The 21,369-nt window shown below is 45.5% G+C and overlaps 1 protein-coding gene across 1 annotated transcript in view; it reads left to right on the forward strand.

The window, feature by feature from the left end:
- Window positions 1-21,369, forward strand: part of RAB5C (RAB5C, member RAS oncogene family) — a 466,724-nt gene that overhangs the window by 139,989 nt on the left and 305,366 nt on the right. The window contains exon 2 of the mRNA XM_069634471.1: window positions 1,533-1,812. Within this exon, the coding sequence (XP_069490572.1) occupies window positions 1,647-1,812 (166 nt within the window). The 5' untranslated portion in view covers window positions 1,533-1,646. The remainder of the gene's footprint in view (window positions 1-1,532; window positions 1,813-21,369) is intronic.

Genomic DNA, 21,369 nt, shown 5'->3' on the forward strand with positions numbered 1-21,369 from the left:
TCATACAATTACTGACTCATTGACCTGCAGGTTGCTTAGAAAATGATGTACAATCATGTTGGCTTTTAGGATTTGTACCATCCACAACTGCCGTTTGCATGGTCTCAAGGTACTCTTGACACTGGGAAGGGGTGGCTAGTGGGGACAGTGGGGGGGGTGAGAGCTTTGCTCGGGTTGATGTGTGCAGTCAGGAAATACCCTCAGCTTTGCGTGTGGGTCCCTTTTTATAGATGGCCTGTGTTGGGAGCATGAAGTAGCTAGAGGGGAGCCTTGCGTGCCTGTGGCACTAAGATTCATCTGCCAGGACTGATTGCCCTGATTTCTGGTCTGCTACAGATATTTTTTTTAACAAACCTTTTCTGTCTAAAAGGGTGGTGAATTTCAGTGGTATAAAGTGCTTCTGAAATTAAATTCTTGGGGCTTTATATTTTCCTCAAGGAGAGGTCAGTTAATCGTGGAATTTGTCCTCCAGTTAATGTTTCCAGTTCCTCAGTTGAATGTTTTCCACTTTATTCAGGCTTTGGTGGCTTGTCCTTTGCATTGATGGCAAGATGTGCTATCATGAGATGGTCACTTCACACAATGTGGATCGAGGGGTGGGAGGGCAAGGGGTGTAGTCACTAGCCCTTCAGATATTTGCATCAAGTATGTGGTCTTCAACCTGCAATTGCTCCCTTGACTATTTGCTTAAGGTGAACATTGGCCATAAAGGATCTTGCAGATTGTGTTCGTTGTATCTTCTTCCTCGAACCAGATAGTGAAATCCCTAATGATTAGATACTGGTGTTCAACTACGAGGTCAGCCAAAACATCCAAGAGATTCTCTGTAAAGATGGAAATTGTAGGATGGTGGTTTGTAGATGAGCTGGAAGAGGATGGTCTGATCGTTTAGGAAAATCTGGATGAAGTGTAGTACTGCTAAGGCGTTCCTTATGTGCCATGGTTATCCATCCTATCTTGCAATTGTGGTTTGCTTGGAAGAGTTTGATGTGGTTAGGGATAGTTCCATCTGCAATCATGTCTGTGTTATGCCATGAATAGAATGTGGTTGCCTCCTTTGCCGAGGGTCTTGTGGATCTTATGAGCAAGCATCTGTCAGGATGCAATGCATCTTATTCTTTGCTTCTGGATCCCATTTTGGTTTGCACCCCACTCATTTTCTGATTTATTCTTGTGCCTTGTGGATTGACTAGGGTTGTGGGTGACTGGTTTATGCTTTTAGCTCTACAAACTTTACTGTTCACTATAGAGAAAAAGAAAGCATTTGCTCCACATCGCATGCACATTTTGATGGGGGTACTAGGATGAAACTGGTTCTTTTTAATTTTAAGTTGACCCGAGGGGATGCTGTGCTCTCAATCAACAGTGCATCTTCCCCCACCACTTGGGAGGGGGGACCACTAAGGGGTCGAGTGTGTATTGAAGGTGCACAAATATAGACTCATTGCAAGTACTAGCTTAAGTATGAAAACTAATAGTCTAAGCTTTTGTCAATTTTCGTAATATTCTTGCCTCCTTTTTCTCCCATGTAGATTTAAACCTAACATCTCCGCCTGCCGCAGAGGGGATTGTACTGAAGTAGGTGTTCTCCCCTTTTCGTGGTGCACGTCGTCTTTCTGTCTCCTGGAGGCGCAAGTTAACTGAGCATGGCGGCTCGAAGCAATGCAGCCCGACCAAATGGACCAGCTGCCGCAAGCAAGATATGCCAATTTAAACTTGTTCTCTTGGGGGAGTCTGCAGTGGGGAAGTCTAGCCTAGTCCTGCGCTTCGTTAAAGGCCAGTTTCACGAGTACCAGGAGAGCACGATAGGAGGTGAGATTCCTGCATACCACGTTTTTCTATGCTGTTACACCTGTGCTGATGTTACAAAGCACCTACTGATATCTCCGGAGATGGCCAACCATTTTCTAAAGCCAATATCTTATTTATTTTAACTGACCGGGGCAGCTAGTTCTGGTGTAGTTTGTGAGATATGAAACTTTAAGAACAGGGCTCTTATCCCAGCGTCCTCACTTGTACAAATGATGGTGTTCTTGGTAAACGACATAGCTTCCATTCTGTCTTAATGTAAGAGTGCTTATGTTATGTTATGTTATTTTGCATTTATATAGCGCCTTATATACCATTGGTATGGTCTGAAGGCGCTGGTAGGTTGAACGCCCTCGGGAACCGAAGTTCGGGTCAGTAGAGAGAGAAGAGCGAGTCAAAAGTGCGTGTGTGCACCAGGTATGTGTGCAGCTGGTGCGGAATTCAGATGGTAGCTGCTTCTTAGCGGTAGGTGTGGTGGTTGAGAGATCAGCAGTATGTGTTCGCTCTGGCTGGCTTTATCCAGGACGAATGTGGCTGCGTTAGGCCTGAGGAGAACGCCTGGCTGGTGGGTGTGAGACCAGCAGTGTTTACATAGAGTGTTGTGGAGTGAGCGGGAGATGTAGATATGAGAACAGTTATACCGAATGGTGTCATAGTATCTCTGTGTTCTAGTTGAGTGGTGATGTAAGGGAGAGAGTAGGCGTGAGGTGTGTTATGATAAGTACTCTTTCAAAATGTTCACTGCATTCTAAAACATATTATGTATGTCACGCAGTTCCGAGCGGGCAGGTCCGTTCTATTCATTTTGTTCATTTCAGGCGTTTGGGATTGTACTACACATTCATGCTTGCTTGACTTATTCTTCTCCAGTGTGCCTCACATATGCTCTCATGTGTTCCAGAAGTGTGCACTCCTGTCTTTCTTGTGCGTGCATTCCAGTCTACCCAGCGTAGTTTTAGGGGAAGAGCCAGGTTTTCAGTACTTTGCGGAAGGCCGTTAAGTCTTCAGTTAGGCGGATGTGGGGTGGGAGCGAGTTCCATAGGGTTGGGGCTAGCGTTGAGAATGATGATCCGCCTAACCTGGTTGAGTTTGTCTTAGGGATTACTAGGAGGCCGGCTGAGCTTGATCTTAGGGTGCGAGTGGGGTGATAAGGTATCTTGAAGATATTGCGGTCCGGTTTTATGTAGTGCTCGATGGGAGAGGCATAAGGTTTTGAAAGCTACCCTACGAGCTACTGGAAGCCAGTGCAATGTCTTAAGGGCTGGGGATACGTGGTCTCTTGGACCGAGCGCGAGTAGCATTTTGGCTGCCGCGTTTTGTGCTCTTTGGAGTTTGTTTAGTTGGTAGGCATGAATTCCGAGGTATAGGGAGTTACCGTAGTCCAGTCTTGATATGACAATTGATTGGACCGCGGAGACTCTGTTGGGGAATGAGAGATATGGAAGGATGCGCCTAAGATTTTTGAGGTGGTAGTGGCAGGATTTTGAGACATTGTTGACTTGGCGCGAGAGTGTTAGGTCGGAGTCTAGGGTGCATCCAAGATTTTTCACTGTGTTGGAGGGTGTCGGTGAGTTGCCCATGGCGGGAGGCCAGGGTATTGGGTGCGGAAGAAGATCTAGATTGCCGCAAATCATGATTTTTGTTTTGGAGGGGTTTAGTAGGAGGTGGCTTTGGGTCATCCAGAGTTCTATGTTAAGGAGGCAGGATGCCAGGTCGGGTCGGGAGTCGGGTTTCGAGTTCAGGATTTTTAGAATTAGTTGAGTGTCGTCGGCGTAGTTGTAACACAGGATGTTGTGTGCACGAATTATTGGTGGGAGGGTGATCAGGTAAAGATTGAACAGGAGGGCGGATAGACATGCTCCCTGAGGGACTCCCGTGTCGACAGGTCGGGGTTGTGAGGTAAAGCTGGAGAGTGTCGTTATTTGGTGCCTGTCTTTGAGGAATGAAGCTATCCATTTAAGGGCGGTTCCGCGGATTCCTATGGAGTGGAGTCGGTCTAGGAGGATTGAGTGATTGATCGTGTCAAAGGCGGCCGATAGGTCGAGGAGGATTAGTGCGGCGCATCCGGCGGAGTCTGCTGTCATTTTAAGGTCATCCCAGATCGAGGTTAGGGTGGTTTCAGTTCCGTGGCGTGATCTGAACAGATGACACCTAATATGAAACCCTTGCTCCTTGTGCAGCTATGGTTGAGATCACCAGTGAATGCTGTAAAGGAAAGCATCTGGCAAACTTTGTGGTGTTAAACAAAGCAGTATGGTAAATATGCACACACAAAAACTTGAAACAACCAGTGGTCAAGATGTTCAGAACACTGAAGTGGCACCATACATAACCTAATCACTGCTTGTCTATTATCAAGGAATGTAATGATCTGCCGACGTAATGATTTGTCTAGGTTTCCCGTTTTCGCTGCCATGGATCTCCTGCTGACACATTGTGTTAAGGTCTTGGGTTTTTATTCCCTTCCGGTTTTTGATCTTCATTTCATATAGACCTTCACTTCTATTCCAGAAGATGGGATTTTACATTGATGTGCACCTGCCTGTAGCGTTCCATCAGGCTCACACAACTGTGTGGTTGTTGACTATTTCTTATGTAGTTTGCAATAAGCTTGGCAAATTCGTGGTTTAAGCCCTCGCCTCTAACATGCGGCTAGCACTTCACAAGAGGCCTTACACCATGCATGCAGAGGGTAACAGTAAACAATTGTTTGAGAATAATATTTAAAACATCAGATCAGTTTAGTGGATTTCAGATATTGGCAATTGCCACATTGGAACCGATGTAGCTTTTCACAGCCTTTTTTATTTGGCAGTAGTGCATAAACAGTCTTATTGGTGTTTTGCATGATCAGTTGATTGAAAAAGAGTGCCCCGAGAGACCCTGCCTTATCCATAGCAAAGTTTTTTCTGCTTTGTGTGGAGGTATTTATTTCATAACCAGTGTTCCTTGACCAAAAAATAAAGCTGTCTGACGGTTGATCATGGCTTTTTACTTACTGAATGTTACTGTTTGAGGTGTGCCGTTTTGAGTGGCACCATATGAAACATTGGCCTTTTCTCAGTCTTCATTCGTACCCATATGACATTTCATAAGAAAAGACTGTGCCATTTGGGTTGGAGCACTATGTAACGAACATCATCGCCTACTGTACTGAGTTTGGAAAAGTAAAATTGTAGGTTTCTTGAAAGATTTTCAGTTGACCTGAGGTACAGTTCTAAAAATGAGCTCTAAGAGTAGAAAGAAACACTCCTTTCATCTGACCTGTTCATTTGACAAATCAATTGACTGTTTGCTTTGCTGTTTTAATTTATTTTACCATTTTCGTAGAGTAATCAATATTTCAGAAATAAATTGATCACAAATATTAATAGTTTTAGAAAGGTGAAGGAGCAGAATGGAGTTCAGGTGGGACCTCTGTTTTAATGTGCAGGTGGAACTACAGAGGTCATGGGCCGGGTTCAAGTCCCTGTTGCCTTTCTTCTTTTGAGTTATGGTAGAGGTATAGGATGGTTTGGCAGGAGACTGCAGGTGTTTGGAGGGTGCAGAGGGGTGGAGAGTGGTGATAATGAGTTTTTTATTTTGGCAAAATGTGGGTGGCGTCAGTCCTACATAGAAGGGGTGCATCGGCCACTTTTACTCCCTAAAATAAACAAATGCCCCCCAAAAATAAAAATCTGGAGTAAAAATGCTCTCAACAAAAAAATAGGAAAACACATTTAGAATCTTGGGACCCTACTTTCACCCTCAAAGCTCCATGGATGTGTTTGGACAAGTAGTGCATGTAGTACCACAGGAAGAAACTATTATAACTGCCTTATCGGCAGAAGTGCACCTGTATTTTTATGTGTATGAATAACTAGGCGCAAAGAACTACTTATTACAAAAACATTTCTGTTTTTCAGTTCAAACCGATTTACTCGCTTATAAAATACTCTCATTGGGAACTGGACTTAAATGTATAATCCCTAAAACAACTTTAAAAAATAGGGAGTTAAATACTCCCACTTCTAAATCTTATCTAGAGTACTGTGCATGGGGCGGGGTGAGAATCTTCCCCACCCAACCATGTTTTATATAAAGGGGCAATTTCAATAATGGATAGTTGGAATGGTCATATTTCTAGGAGGCGATTGTGTTTTGCCTTAAAAAAAAAGCAAGTATATAGCAATGTGTTCTTTTTTTTTTAAACTTTATTTAATATTGCTTCGCAAGGTAACGAGGACAGCCAGACCAAAAAAAACATTACACAGGGCGGTATTGATGCTCATGATTGCAGCATTCCACAGGTGAGTTATATGCATGAACCTATTGTAGGATATAACATTAATTTGCAGGTTAACAGGTGGCATCAGCTGTGTCAAGAGAGCCTGAGGGGTCGGGTGGATCCGTGCCTACACCACCCTCAGCTGCCAGTGCCTGCAGGTATGACCCGAAGGGTGGCCATATGTCCCAGGGCTTGCAACCAGCTGGCTGCAGAGGTCCAGCGCTCCTCAGTATCTGAGCCCGACTAACATCGCGTGCCATTGCTTTATAGTGAGGGAAGCGTTCATTGTTTTAATGTGTGCTTCAGAAGGTGCGTTTGTAAGGCAAATGAAGCGGTCATGCATTGATTGATTGCTTTTTTTGTGGGCTCACTCGTGCAGAAAATCACTCATGATGCATGTAATTTTTTCAAGATGCATTGGAAAATGTATTTAAATCAATGTTTCCTCAAACATGACATTGGAGGATCCAACATATATTAAAAATAAAAGGGTTTAAGCTTGATGGTGGTTAATTATGATTAAAATACGTAAGCCTACTCCTGGCACAACTGCTTAATCAGTAGATCTACCAACAGCCCAATCCGCTTTCGAAAGTACAATACAAATGAAAATGCTCCTTGGGCATGTAATGGTTTCCTAAAAACATACTTCGAATGAATTGTGTCCTCCCACTTAGTCCTCATCTATGATAAATATCTCTCCAGTTTTGCTGCTTCGGAATAGTTTTTTCGACGGAGGGTGCTGCATGCAGTAGAGTCGATGTCCCCCGAGGGCCTCTGTTCGACGGTCATCATCAGCATAAATGGTGCATGCAGGACCCGTTTGCTTCAGGTCCGTTTTACCGAGCTAATGCTTAGTGAATTACGGTGAGCTTCAGTGAAAGATTTTCATTAAGAAAAACATTTTCTTAAACTCCATCGATGGCCAAGTCGGGTTTAAAAAAAAAAAAAAATGCCAGGACTGCAGGTCGAAAATGTCAATTACAGATCCTCACTGGGTCTGCCTTTGGTGTCTGGGCTCTGGCAGGAATCGTACCAAAATGTCGCCCTCACAATTACAATGGCTTAAAATGCCAACTTTATATTTTTTTAGGCCCGATTTCTCCCCCCCCCCCCCTTTCCACCACATATATATGTGGGGGGAGGGTATAGAATATAATATTATCGTGGGCTGCAGGGGTTCTCCCCCCTGCATATATATGGTGTAAACGGGTTTAAAAAAAAGTCTGCATTTTCGGCCGCCGCAATTGTGAGGGTCGCAATAATCTCATAGATCCCTCCGGGCACTGTACCACCGACTGCGGATCCTGTCGGGCAATGACTGAGGTGGTGGGGAGGTTAGCTTCGAACTAACCTTCAAAGAGGGAGAAAAAGACTGAGTCAAGGGATTCTTCCCGGCATAAAAAGTCAAAAAGGTCCCGATTGAGGAGTCTATTGCGTCACTCTTCATCATCTTCCTCTACGAAGGCCAAGAAGACGCCATAGGTCACCTTCGACCACCAATGATTCCTCCACTGAGGTAATCTGGTGTCCTACCAAATCTGATACCCCTGCAAAGTGGGACGCATTTTGTAGTGAGATGATGCAAATCTTCGTAAATGCTGCCTCGACGACGGCCCCGGCAACTTTACCCTCAGCCGCTGCTTCAGTCGCCTCTAAACCATTCTGAGGACTTGACCCACAAGACCCTGGTGGGAGGCAGACTTTCTCAGTATCTGAATATATGTCTGGGCATTCGCATCACCCTTTGGGATACAACTGTCGAAATTCTGCATCCACTCCTTCTCCAGCAAATATTCACCCTGCTAGAGAAAGGTGCAATTGAACATGTACCTGTAGCGCAGAGGAACAAGGGTTGGTATTCCCCATACTTTCTCATCCCAAAGAAGGACGGAGGATTGAAACCCATCTTTGACTTAAGAAACTTTAACAAGTTCCTCAGGAAGGGCAAGTTCCAGATGGTTACCATTTCTCAGATCCTTTAGGCTCTCCAACTCCAAGATTGGTTGGCATCATTGGACCTTCAGGATGCTTACTTTCATGTGCCAATCCATCTCAAGCACTGAAAGTACCTGAGGTTCGCGGTTCTCATCAGTTTTGAGTTCTGCCATTCGGGCTGACCATCCGCCCAAGGGTTTTCACCAGGTTGCTGGCTGTGGTGGCTGCGGATCTCAGGAGGGGAGGTGGGGGGGGGGGGCGGGAGTCAAGTCTAATCCTACCTGGATGACTGGCTGATCAGGGCTTGTTTACCCGAACACGCCTGGGAACGTCTCGGCATAACCTGTCACTCTCTTCAGAAACTGGGCTTCTCCCTCAATTACAAGAAGTCCCACTTGATACCATCTCAAAGACTCCAATTTATTGGAGCAGTCCTGGATACTTCCTCTGGAAAAGCCTCGCAACCCGAAGTGAGAGCTCAACACATTCTGCAAATGGTTACCAAATTCCAGAATGCCCAGCATCTTCGGCCTGCGATTTTCTGAGGTTGCTCGGTCTCATGGCCTCCTGCATTTGCCTGGTGCCAGAGGCTCACTTGAAAATGAGATCCCTTCAATGGATTTCGGAACTCAGTGGTCCCAGTTCTGAGGCAAGATGTCGGACCACCTGCAAGTTCCAAGCCTAGTTGCTCAGGACCTTCTATGATGGGCTTGCAAAGACAACATTCTCAAGGGAGTCTTTTTGGCAACCATGGCCGGAGATAACAGTAGTGACGGACGCCTCATTCGTGGGGTGTGGAACTCACACCAACGATCTGACAATCAGCAGTCGGTCTCCATCGGAGTCCAAACTACATATCGACCTTTTTGGAGCGGAGGGCGATCAGATTAGCGCTGAATGCCTTCCTGCCATTTTTACAGAAAAGAATGTCCTGATAATGATGGACAACAGTGGGCATGCACTACCTCAGCAAGAGAGGTGGTTTAGGGTCACTACCACTGTGCAGAGAGGCAATGCAGCTCTGGTTCTGAGCAACACAAGAAGGAATCTCTCTCGGCAGTCCACGTAGCCGGAGAGCAGAACACGGCAGCGGACGCTCTGAGCAGGCAGAGCAGAGTCTCCCACGAGTGGTAACTTGCTCAGGAAGTCCTTAAAGAGATCTTCACCCTTTGAGGAACCCCTCGGGTGGATCTGTTCGTGACCATTGGCAACCGGAAGTGTGAACAGTACTGCTCCTGGGAATTTCCCCCAAGAGGAGCTCTAGGAGACGCGTTCGCGTAGTGGGTTGGGAATTTCCACTCCTTATGCGTTTCCTCAGTCACCTTCATTCCTCATGTGATCAGGAGGTTGACAAAGTTGGGAAATCCATGATCCTCATTGCCCCGGATTGTGCCAGGAGGATGTGGTACCCAAACCTTCTGGACATGGCCATCTGCTCTCCAGTATGTCTATCAAGAGAGGATCTTCTCTCTCAAGAGGGATGTCTGGTTCTCCATCCAAAGGTCAAGACACACAGCCTTCACGGATGGTTCCTGAAAGGCTGTGATATAGGGATTCGGACCTCTCAGATGACGTAATGGAGAGTTTGCTTTCGGCCAGAAGGCCATCTTTGTGCTGTTGTAATACAGTTTAGTAACTGGTGCAAGGATAAGAATGTGGATCCATTTCTATTTGACACAACTATGGTGCTCTCGTTTCCGTTACATTTAACCAATTTGGGGCTCCAGATTGGAACCATTAAAGGTTAACTAGCATCGCTTTCCCTTTTCAAGCGCTCCTTGGAGGAGGATTCATATTTTAAGATCCCTTTTGATTGTCCAATTCTTGAAGGGCCTTACTAATGTATACCCACCAGTTCCATTCAATGTACCTGTAGGGGACCTCAATCTTGTGTTAAATATTTTAACATGTATTCCCTTTGAGCCCCTACACTCATGTCCTTTAAGACTCTTGACATTAAAAACTGTTTTGCTTATTGCAATATCAGCCCGCACGGTAAGCGAGTTGCAGGCTCTTTCTTGCAAACCTCCTCATACAGTAATCTATAAAGACGAGGTCACTCTCGGGGTAAAACCTTTTTTTACCAAAGGTAGTCTCCGACTTCCACTTGTCAAAAAAATGACCTTACCAACATTCTATCCACCTCCTCATCCAGGAAAGTAGCAGAGGCTACATAGACTGGACCCAAAAAGGGCTCTGTTTTTATATGTCAGGATGGCTAAATTTCCCCAGGTTAATCAACTTTTTATTGAATATACTGGTTCCAAATGGGAACTTTTGGTTACCAAACAAACAATATCCAGATGGATTATCCTGGCTATTGGCGAATGCTACAGACTAGCGAGCAAGGACCCGCCGGAAGGCCTAAGGGCTCATTCGACAAGGGGCATGGCAACCTCTGCAGCTCTTCAAAGGGGTGTCCCAATCAATGATATTTGTTCAGTGGCCACTTGATTGTCTATCCATACATTCGTAAAACATTACTGTCTGGATTCTTCCACTAGTCAGGGAGGACTTTTTGCAAAAGCCGTCCGCCATTCGGTCCATGATTAGTAATTGGTACTCCCACCTCCACATTATTACTGCTTTGGGAGTCTATCATAAGGTGAGGAATACGTGGGAGGAACATCCAATAGTAAGAACGTTACCAGGGGTAAGTACCTTGTTCTTTAATAGTTTTGCATGCAGAATATTCTAGCCTAGCCTACACAAATCATAAACTGAAATTGTGCAAAGCCCACAGCGCAGGTGACCAATTTGCCATCTAGCCCAATCTGAAGCAGTGTTTAGTGACTATTGTAAAATATTGGCGGTATTCTGGCGCTCTCACCTCGATAAAATGGAGCTTCACATTCTCTATAAATGTGTAAGCAAGCACCTGCTTTAACCCATCTCCAACCATGTGCAAACTATTTTGATTCCCTTTACAGAGTAGGCAACTTCATGAACTAAAAAAGGAACATAAATACCTTGAGAATAGATAGTATCTGCTGAAATAATCAGAACATGCTCTGCTAGCCAAAACAGCACTGATTAACTATAAAAGAGCTGTCTTTAGTGCTAAATTGAATTTTTGTGTCCAAGAAAATTACAGCAGCGGCAAATAGTCCATAAGAATTATTTAAAAGAATTGCCAAATTTGTTAAGCCCAACCCAAACATCACTACAAAAATGTCATCGGCTGACCATGCTAATGGTTTGAACATGTTTTTCAGAGATAAAATTATAAATATTCAAAATAACCTAAATCGGCAGAGATTTAGATCCTATAAGGTTTTCTGATGTTGTAAATGTACAACTGCCCAGAACACCAGAGAATGTACTGATTAAGACTGCACAGTTTAAGTTCAAGCAGGTGACTGAGGACGTGATCCTTAGTCACATGTCGCAACTAAAACCTACTAATGATTCTCTTTTCCCCATCCCTGCATTAGTTACCAATCGACTCTCGCTAGAGCTTACCCCTTTTATGACTAGATTTATAAACCCCTCATTAACTCAGGGGCTACTTCCTGACTCATTGGAACTGTCAGTCTTGTCACCACTACTAAAAAAAGGTCAATATTGATCCGGAAGATTATAATAATTCTCGCCTGATTGCAGGTCTACCATGGCCAGGTAAAGTTCTGGAAAAGGTGGTCACAAGCCAGCTCCAGAACTTTGCTGAAGACAGCGGCCTTCTCCACCCACTGCAGTCTGGCTTTCGCCCCAAGCATGAGACTGAGTCGGTACTGATGGCGTTATGGGACAAGACGTTACAAGCTGGGGATGCAGGTAAGCTTTCCCTGCTTGTGGTGATCGACCTATCTGCCGCTTTTGACACGGTGGATCACGGCATTCTTTTGGGTCATATGAAGAACTTGGTGAACGTAGATTGGTTCACTTCTTTCCTCACAGGGCGCAAACAGTGTGTGCAGGTGGGAGGCTTCCTGTCTGAAATCCTCCACCAGTGCTGTGGCGTATCACAGGGATCGGGACACTCCCCTCTTTTATTTAATATTTATCTTCGGTTATTAATGAAAATCTGGAGGAATACCATCTCAGATTCCATTCATACGCTGAAAACTGTACACTAGACTTGAAGATATGGAGGACCCTCTTGCTACAGTGGCTAAGTGCCTGGAGGAAGTAGGGTCATGGATGGTGGAAAACTGGTCGCAACTCAATCCAAACAAGACAGATTATTCTATTTGGACCAAAACATCTGCTTGAAGGAAAAAGTAGTCCACCACCCCAGTTTTTGGGATCCAGCCTTAAATACGCTATAAAGGTTACTCATCTTGGCTGTGTGTGGCAGAGTGACCTGGGCTGTAGTGGCCAGGTGTCGCCTACATTGCAGTCTGTTTTTTTTTATACAATTCTTCTCCGCCAGGTACTACCATATATACCTGAGACGGATCGTGCCTCTCTGTTGGGAACTCTGGTCAATTGCAAATTAGATTATTGTAATGAACTTTTGGCCAGAGCTCCGGCTAAGCAGATCCATCGCTTACAAAAGGCGCAAAATGTCGGAGTATGATTGGTGTTTGGTGTATCCAAAAACGCCCCAATCTCAGGCTTACGTCGCTCTTTACACTGGCTAGCGGTTGAAGACCGCATTCAATTTAAGATTGGGTGTTTAGTGTTTAAATGCCTAAATGGACTGGCACCAATCTATTTAATGAATACATTTAATTGAAGCCTAGTCGTTCTTTATGATCAGAAGATAATTGCCTGCTTATTGTTCCCAGTTCGAACTGTGTAACAAGAGGAGATCGCAGCTTTTCAGTCGCTGGACCCAGTTTATGGAACAGCTTGCCTTTTGAATTTAAGAAGGGCAAATTCTTTGCTGACTTTTAGAGCAGGTTTAAAGACCTATTTAAATTGTGTTTTTTTCTCATCTTGTACTAGCAGCAACAACAATTTGACTGATTTCTCTACTTGTATTAGCTAATGTTCCAACTGTGCCAGGATTCGATTCAGTTTGTTGTGAGCACAATATAATTTCTTCAATCAAGATTTTTTCAAATTCCTAGTAAAATAGTTTTCTGTGACACACTACATCCATTAACTGATTAACTGTTTATGGCTAGTTTCTGCGCTGCTGGAGAAATGGGATTTGTCTACATGTTATTACTGATTTTAAATTGCAAAACCTTTTAAATGCATTTTCTTTAACTGCTTAAACTTCTTTTTGTAACACATTATAAGCTGCATATTCATTTATTTTTAGCTAGGCAGCTTCTGCAATGATTATATGTATCAATAACTGGAACATCTTAGATTAAGCAAGATGGGTTATTGCAATATCCCTATAACGTACCATGGGTGGTACTTTATCCCATATGTTCCTCTGGGCCCAATTCCAGATGGCTCTTTCAGCGATAGTTATCACCTTGAATGTGAAATCCCTCACTGGTGATCACCCCCAGGACTACAAATCTATCTCCAGCTTGTCACCAACTTACTGTCTATGGAAAACTGCACGTTCTAACACCATAATGCTTTATACTCGTATGTCCTATCCCCTTTTCTCCATCCTTGTTGGGGCATCCCCCAACCTGGGGACAGTAACAGAACCTTTGGCAGCAAAAAAATTGAGCTTCCCCTTTAATTTTAGTATAGGGTGCGGCCTTTGACATGGGAACGCCCTGCCAAGGCTCTGGCGCCTCGCCTCTGTCCCTTTTTCTGCAAGGATGGTGTCTGACCTGGCAGCCAGCGCAGATTTTTTTAGTTTTCTGCTTGCTCCCAGTTTAGTTTTTCAATCTTTTTTTTCCCATATTTAAGTTTGAGATTTTCAAAGTCCTATAAAGATACGTTTACACACAAAGTTTCAGGAACAGATAGGTCCTTATAAAAACATGACTTACGTCACATTTCCCCCAACACGAAAACAATGAAAAAACTGTCCTTTATTCCATAACTAATACCCCCTTTTTCCCCGCCCCTCCCACCCTCCACCCCCAATTCAATTATCCCCTGTCTCACAACTATCATGTTCAGGGGATAGGAAATCTATTCACAATGACATGGCTGAAGTTCACACTCCCATTGATTTAATTTAGTTTGAAGTCCTCTGAGTCTCGTTGTTTGTTTTTCCCAGCAAAATAGTTTGGGTGGTCTCCCCAGTGGGTGTGCTGTTTGCTAGCTATAGGACTTGGGTTACTGGTTGGTTCCGGGCATGTATTCACTTACAAGTCTCCTCACATTGTCACACTGGGTCGATTGTCCATGTAAGCTTGCTGTGATCTTTTCCATAACTCATATGTTTGAGGCTACATTAACTCATTCATTCTTGCTTGGGGTTTGTTCAGACTTCCATTTAGTGACCAGGGCGGCAGAGGCTGCCAGTAGCAGGTGGCCTGCTAGACCCTTGATTCGCTCCCTTTCGTCTTCTCCTAGTTCAAATCCGAAAAGAACCAAGAAGGGGTCCGCTTGCCTTGTGACTCCAAGGTCCTTTATCCAACCCAGGACCTCAATCCATAGATCTAAACCCTGAAGCAACCCCACCACATGTGCCAGTAGTACGCTATCGTGCCACACTTACGCCAGCATCTTGGATTTAGCAACTGAAACATTTTAGAGAGTCTGAGGGGGATCAGATTGCCATCTATGTAGTAGTTTTATGGTGTGCAGTTTGTATTGGTATGCAATAGAGATCCGCAGGGCAGTCCTACACATCCTTGCCCACATGTCGGGTTCGATCACCTCTCCATGATCCTTCTCCCAACGGGCCTTCAAATGGGATGTGAATCTCTCTCCCCCCCCCCTCCCTCCCCCCCCAACCAGTTCCTTATACATGGTCGATATTAAGCCCTTCATTTCCGTTCTGGAATTTAGAATCTTCTCGACGGGAGTGAGAGCCCTGTCCACTTTATCTTTCCACTCACCTTTTGTCAGGGCTCCCTTGATCTGCAAGAAGTGAAAGACTGGGAGGGGACCCAGCCCAAGGTGTTCATCTAGTTCTACAATCGTAATAAATGCCCCCTCTTTCCATAGTTGACCTGCCCGCTTCGACCCAGGTCTGAAATCTATCTAAATTGGGGATTTTCTCTCTAATACCCGGCGCCCATAGATGACTAAGAGGGGGACGGCTATGAAGTTATGCCCCTCATTTCCCTTCCTTCCCTCCATATCTCTGAAATGGTCCCCAGTATCGGGTGCTCTCTCAATCTTCGTGTCAGTTTATCTCGCGGGACCCACAGCCATTCAGAAACCGTCGCTGGCGACAGGAAGTGATTATCCATTGCCACCCATTGAGTATTTTTGCAATTACGTAGATGTGGGATTAGAATTCGTAGTTGGACCGCTATGTAGTATTTTTCTTTAGGTCTAGTAGTTCCATCCCGCCCTTATCTTTGGGTAATGTTAAGATGTTGTAGGCTATTCTAGCTCTCTTGCCATCCCACAGGAACCTCATAACGGTCCTCTTGATCTCTTCAAAGGAGGAATTGGGCATTCTTACGGGGAGCATTTGAAAGGGATCAAGGAAGCAAGGGAGACGTACCATTTTTATTGCGTCAAGTCTGCCCATCCATGAGATTGTAAGTTTCCTCCATTTGATTAGGTTGTACTGAAGTTGTAGGGGGAGAGGTGGAAAATTGGTTGAATATAGTTTCGTTATATCTCTGGTGACCTGTATGCTTAGGTATTTGAACTTTACATTTTCTAGAATAAAGCCTAGTGGGGAAAATCTATCCGTGTCTGCGTATGTGATCTCATGTAGGGGGAATAGGATTGATTTGGCTTTGTTGATCTTGAAGCCCAAGATGGTTCCGTATTCCTTTATTAACCGGATTGCCCTGGGAATCCAGGACGTGGGATTTGTGACCTGCATTAACAAGCCATCTGCATAGACTTTAGAAGAAGTGTTTACTTCTATTTTTCTCCTCAATTACATCGCACTCGAAGTGGGTGCTTGAACGAGAGGACATTTCAATAGGTAATATGTACCTTTGTTTTTCGCCATTAACATGGCGTCTTTATTGTTAAGAGCTTGAATATTTACTTATATTACAGTTTTTGTCTGTCTTTTTCTAAGTACTATGGCACACATTGCTGGACCGGAATGTATGTTTGGAATCAAAAAGTTTTCAGATTGAAGGTATTTCTTCCTTCACTTTTTTTTCTAAAACGATTGAGACAGATGTTTCTGCGTTTATACTGTGGCTTGGCATGGAATTTATTTTCTATTTTTTACTTTTCCCTTATTAGACCCAATTTGGGAATTATTACCATTTAACTTTTCCAGAGGTTCTGGAGTCTAAGTTATACGGCGAATCACCTGGCTTGTGCAGGTATTGGTGTGATATATCTTTGTGACTGAACTACGACATATTTAGGGTGTGGGGATATGGGATTGGGTACAGAGCTATTGCATTAAGGAATAGCGTTTAAGTCTTAATGATTTTGTTGGTGACCACTGACCCTAAATAAACAAAGGGTCCGGCATGACCAGTGAAACTCTGCATATAGGTATGCTGTAGTTTTCAAGAATATTTGCTGTAACTATACATTTGGCGAAGTCTAGGACTGATCTTATTTAGAGGGTCCCCACCTTTGGCTTAACTTTTTGGTAAGAGGCTTACTACTCGCAGTGCTCCCCTAGGTTTGACCTATAACATTGTTGGACAAATTGAGTGAGTAGGAACAGGAGTTGCTATCTTAATTGTATTTTATCTACTTTGTTTTTAGAATCTTGTTAATGTTCACCTATCCTGATGAAGACAAACGCAATCTGTCAAGTCGAAACTATTTGTCAACTGGGAAGCCCTGTTTTTAAAGAAGACCTATGCTGTTGGGCACCGATGGTCGATACTTTTGTTTGGAGTGAACAACTGTTTGAATTACAGTGGAATCAAATTGGATTTTTATTGTAAAATAATGAAATGTTTTACGAATTATATTAGTTTGAATGAATGCATGATGTTAGGATGTCTTGTTTTAAGAAAGCATTAATGAAAAATCTTCAATGATTTTGATATTTTTATACTTGAATCAGAATATAATGATTTAATATATCTCTCCTCTTTTTCTCTCGCGCATCAGTTTTTCCTTCTTCACCCTGGTACCACTTTCTGTTTCACGTACTCTATGGGTCCTAGCCTTAGACCTGGGTATTGTCTCTAAGTTTCTGGGCTAGGGGTTCCACCGAGAGGGAGAAGAGGATCGCTGAGTCTGGGCATCCCTGTCATGTTCCTCTACTTAGTCCAAACCAGCGGGAAAATTCTCTGTTGGCAAAGACCGAGGCTTTCGGCTGAGTATACTGCTTGGATTCCTCCTCCGAGTTTCGGACCTATGCCAACTTTGCAGAGGATTGCCATTAGGAAGCCCCACTTCACCCTGTCAAAGGCTTTCTCTGCATCGACAGAGACAGCTATCAAGTAGTGTTCCAGGAGGCGGAGTATTTCTCTTTTTCTGCCTCATTTAGTTTGTCCTCCTTTCCGGATTCATCTTCTCTCGCCTCCTTATCTAGGTGATATATCTCATTCCTGAGCCTGTTTTCGATAAGTGGCTTTCCCTTTTCTTCGTCGCCCCTTCTCTAATCAGAGTTCCCCGCCACGTTGCCTTCCTTGCTTGCCATACTATTAGTTTGAACACTTCCCTGGTGTTGTACGTCTTTATGTATTCTGTGATTTCAGTTTCCATCTCAGTTTTAAATATTCAGTCTTTCCATAACCTTTCATTGCACCACCATCGTCCGCCTTTACTGGGTAGTGCCTCCCAGTCAATGTCAGCTGTGACCATGTCACGATCGGACCAGGTAATTGGTACGATATCGGACCTTTGCGTGACGTGACATAGTTCTCCCGTTAGATATATGCAATATATTCTAGTCGAGATGTTGTGTGGGGCAGAATGGAAGGTAAACCCTCGTTCATCTGGGTGGAGTTCCCGCCAAGCATCTCTTAGGTCATTTATTTCAAACATATTCGCAACCTCGCTATGCCTCCCCTCCAGAGGGGTCCTTCGCTTCCTTTTTACTCATTTTCCTGTCCCTTTTGGGGTCGGCCCACAGGCTAAAGTCACCACCCGGGAGGACATTTCCATTCGCTTCCCTCATTATTTTAGGGATAGTTTTGGCAAGGAATCTTGTTTGTCCCGTATTCAGTGCATAAATGGTTGCCAGGGTAATGTTTACCTTTCCCAGCGTACCTGCCACAAGTAGAGCCCACCCCTCCATATCTTTACATGGTTTGGACATCACAAAGCCCAGCCCCTTTCGGATGAGTATCCCCACTACTCCCCTTCTCAGAGGTCCTGACCCCTAGAATTCCATCTGTTTACATGCCCAATAGCTTCCGTTCTTCTCCTTTTGTGTATTGCGTTTCCTGAAGGAAAATAATATCTAATTGTCCCCTGCGTAATTTCCGGTATACTAGTGATCTTTGTCGGAGAGTTAAGGCCTTTAACAACTCCACCCTGAAAGGGTTCACCACCCTTCGATCTGTTTCAGCTGCCATGTGTTCTCATGCTTTTCAAAGGACCTCTTAGCGTCAATTGGCACTTCGTCAGAGTGATATCATGCCATGTGTGTGACCATGCAAGTCTTAGTGTGAATTTTCTTCCCCACCCACCTACCCCTTACTTCCCACCCACTCCCCCCTCCTTCCCACATCCACCGCCCATTCCCTAGTGGTGGCGTCCGACCTGGGTCAGTTGGAAAGGATCGACCTGACTTCGGACTACCATTGTGTGTGGACCGTTACCTCACGGTCCGTATCAAGAAACCTTCTCAGTTCAATTTGAGCCCCATTCTCTCTCCACCCCCCCCCCCACCCAACGCTCGTGTTTTAAAACCCCAACATTAACTCTGTAAAAGGATATGTGGTGACCCACGTGACTTCGGTGGATTGTCCGCCCTCCATTCCAAGAGGAGTGTCCACCCAAGATGCCTGCTCCCTGTGTAGAGATATGGGGCACATTGGAGCACTCGGATCCATACGGGCTCTCTGATCTCGCCTTTCGGTGATCCACGCGTGCGTTGTTTCAACAGGCCATTCTTTTAATTTGTCACTGTCAGGTGTGCTATTGCCTCGCCTATATTTTCTCGATCCCTTGACTTTCTTCCTCCTTGGAGTTCCCAAACCCCTGCACTCTGCCCTGCTTCTCCTTGTTCACCATTCGCCGGTCGCGGTGCCAGAAGGTCATCAATGAAGTCACAAATCTCTTTCAGAAATCAGTCGTATTTTCTTGCCTTCATGCTCAAATGATAGGGAGAAGGGGTATCCCCACCTGTATCGGGTGCCTCGTTCCTTGAGCCATTTTGTGAGGGGGGCACACATTTTGTTTCAGTGCCAGTCTGTGATGACAGATCCTGGAAGATGGTGATCTGTGCTCCTCTGAGGGTGAGCGTGCCCCCACTCCTTGCTTTCTCGAGGATTCTCGCTTTATCTTGGTATTTGTGGAACTTGGCAAGGACAGATCTTGGTCCACCTGTAGGACCACATGCCCTATGTATTCTGTTTCTGGTTCATCGATGTCATCGTCTGCCACCAATATTTGAATGTCATGGATTGTTATCCTTAGGTCACCCTCCGTCTCACCCTTGTGTTTCGGGATGCCGAAAAAGCGCAGGTTGTTTCTCCCGATTTTCCAAGTCCTCCATTTTTAACCGGAGTTCGATTTCTCTTATGCGGGGTTTCGAGGGTATCTATCCAGGCTTGGCTGCTTTCGACCCCTTCAAGTCTTTCCTCAATCTTGTCCATTCATTGTTATCTTATCTATCTTGCCACCTATGTTGGCTCCCATCGTCTTTATTTCGTTGAGGAGAGCAGCAATGTCGCCTTTCGTCGCTGTTGCCTCTGAGGCGAGTGTATCCATGGTCACCTTATTCAGGGTATCTGTAGTTGACAGTGGCAGGGGATAAATGTAGGCGTACCGGGCTAGTTTTCTTTGATGTCCATAAAGGTTCCGCTGTGTCGGAGGAGGCACTCGCCCCGATTGCGGGGGCCCAACCCTTCATAGCATCCCAAGTCTGATGATTTCAGTGTGGTTCCAAGGGAGAGTAGCCTCACTGGGCCTCTTTGGTGTGGGGGGGAGGGGGCGGTCAGCAAGGTGAAGGTATGCCCTGCTTACCCAGTAGGGTTTCTGAGACACTGTTTGTGCGATGTGGCCGTTCTGTTCCTGTGTTCTAGTTCTCCGTCTTTTGTTCCTACGTTCTCAGGGTTGCATGCTTCTAGTTTACTTCCATGTGAGGGCCCCCTACACCCTCCCGCTAAAGCTTGGTGAGTGCAGGGACATGTGGGTCCCAGTGGTCTAGGGGAGGTGGCTTATTGTTCAGGATCTTAGTTTGTATGGGATCTGGCAGGACAGAGGAGCGGTCCGCGCCTTGGAGTGGTCTGTTGAGCGCTGTGGGAAGTTCTCCGTGGGCCCACGTTTGGGTGCCCACTGCCTTGCTCCTGTGTGAAGGCAGTTCTATGCAGGCTTTCAAGGTGACTCACATGAAGTGCATTGATGCCCATGTTTTATGCCTACTTCTGGTTTCCTATTCTCTTTCCTGGTGGTGCTGGGGATGTCTGCGGTCAAGAGCCGGGTCAGCAGAGGGGCACTCATGGGTTGGGGTGCTGTGGGCGCATCTGTTGCGTGTGTATTATGGGTGCGGGGCACAGGATCCGCTGTCTTGGTGGAGTCGGGGTCATTTGATGCAATTCCTTGGACACCCCACCGGTTGTTACTGGGCACAGATAACTTGACCCACAGTACTTCATTCCCCCGCAGTTGTGGCACTTGTGGAGTTGTGGGGCTGATTAGGCCGTCTTTGTCAATAGCATGGATCAGTTCTTCTCGGACAAGAGGGGCCGTGGGCCTGCTATGCAGACACTTATGTGCAGTTTCCTACCTTGACTTCCGAGTGTGGATGGCCAAGGTCAGTGCCTCTGTTGGGGTCAGTGGACCAGTATACACCCTTCAGCGTTGGAGCACTCCTCGCTGGTTATGTAAAGTGTATTGTTTCTCCCTCTCCGACCGCCCCCCCCAAACCTCCCCCCCCCCCCCCTTTTTGCTCACCACTTGATCCTCTACACTCTAGGGGTGAGAGGTGCAGCTCGTGTGCTATGGAGATGGATGTCATTTGCCTCATTACTTGGTCATTGGTCCGCGTGCTGATAGTTTACGAGGCACTGGCTGACAGGATCATCCACAAGGCTCCTGCGTGGCAGGAGCTTTACCCATGCAGAGCCAAGGCAGCGCCTTGTTGTAGGATGCAGTAAAGAGCCGATAGGGGGGGCCGTCAGAAATGCTGGTGGTCTGTGGTGACTGGTTGCACAAGTTTGCTCTGTATCCCGCTGGGCCTTTGCGTGTCCCGGGGGCGCGGCGGGCGGCACTTTCGAGCAGCTATGCTAACTGCGTGGAGTCGCACGGGGGCCCGCAGGGTC

Source organism: Ambystoma mexicanum, chromosome 13 (genome assembly GCF_040938575.1).
Source record: "Ambystoma mexicanum isolate Mex_15411 chromosome 13, UKY_AmexF1_1, whole genome shotgun sequence".
Taxonomy (NCBI): Eukaryota; Metazoa; Chordata; class Amphibia; order Caudata; family Ambystomatidae; genus Ambystoma; species Ambystoma mexicanum.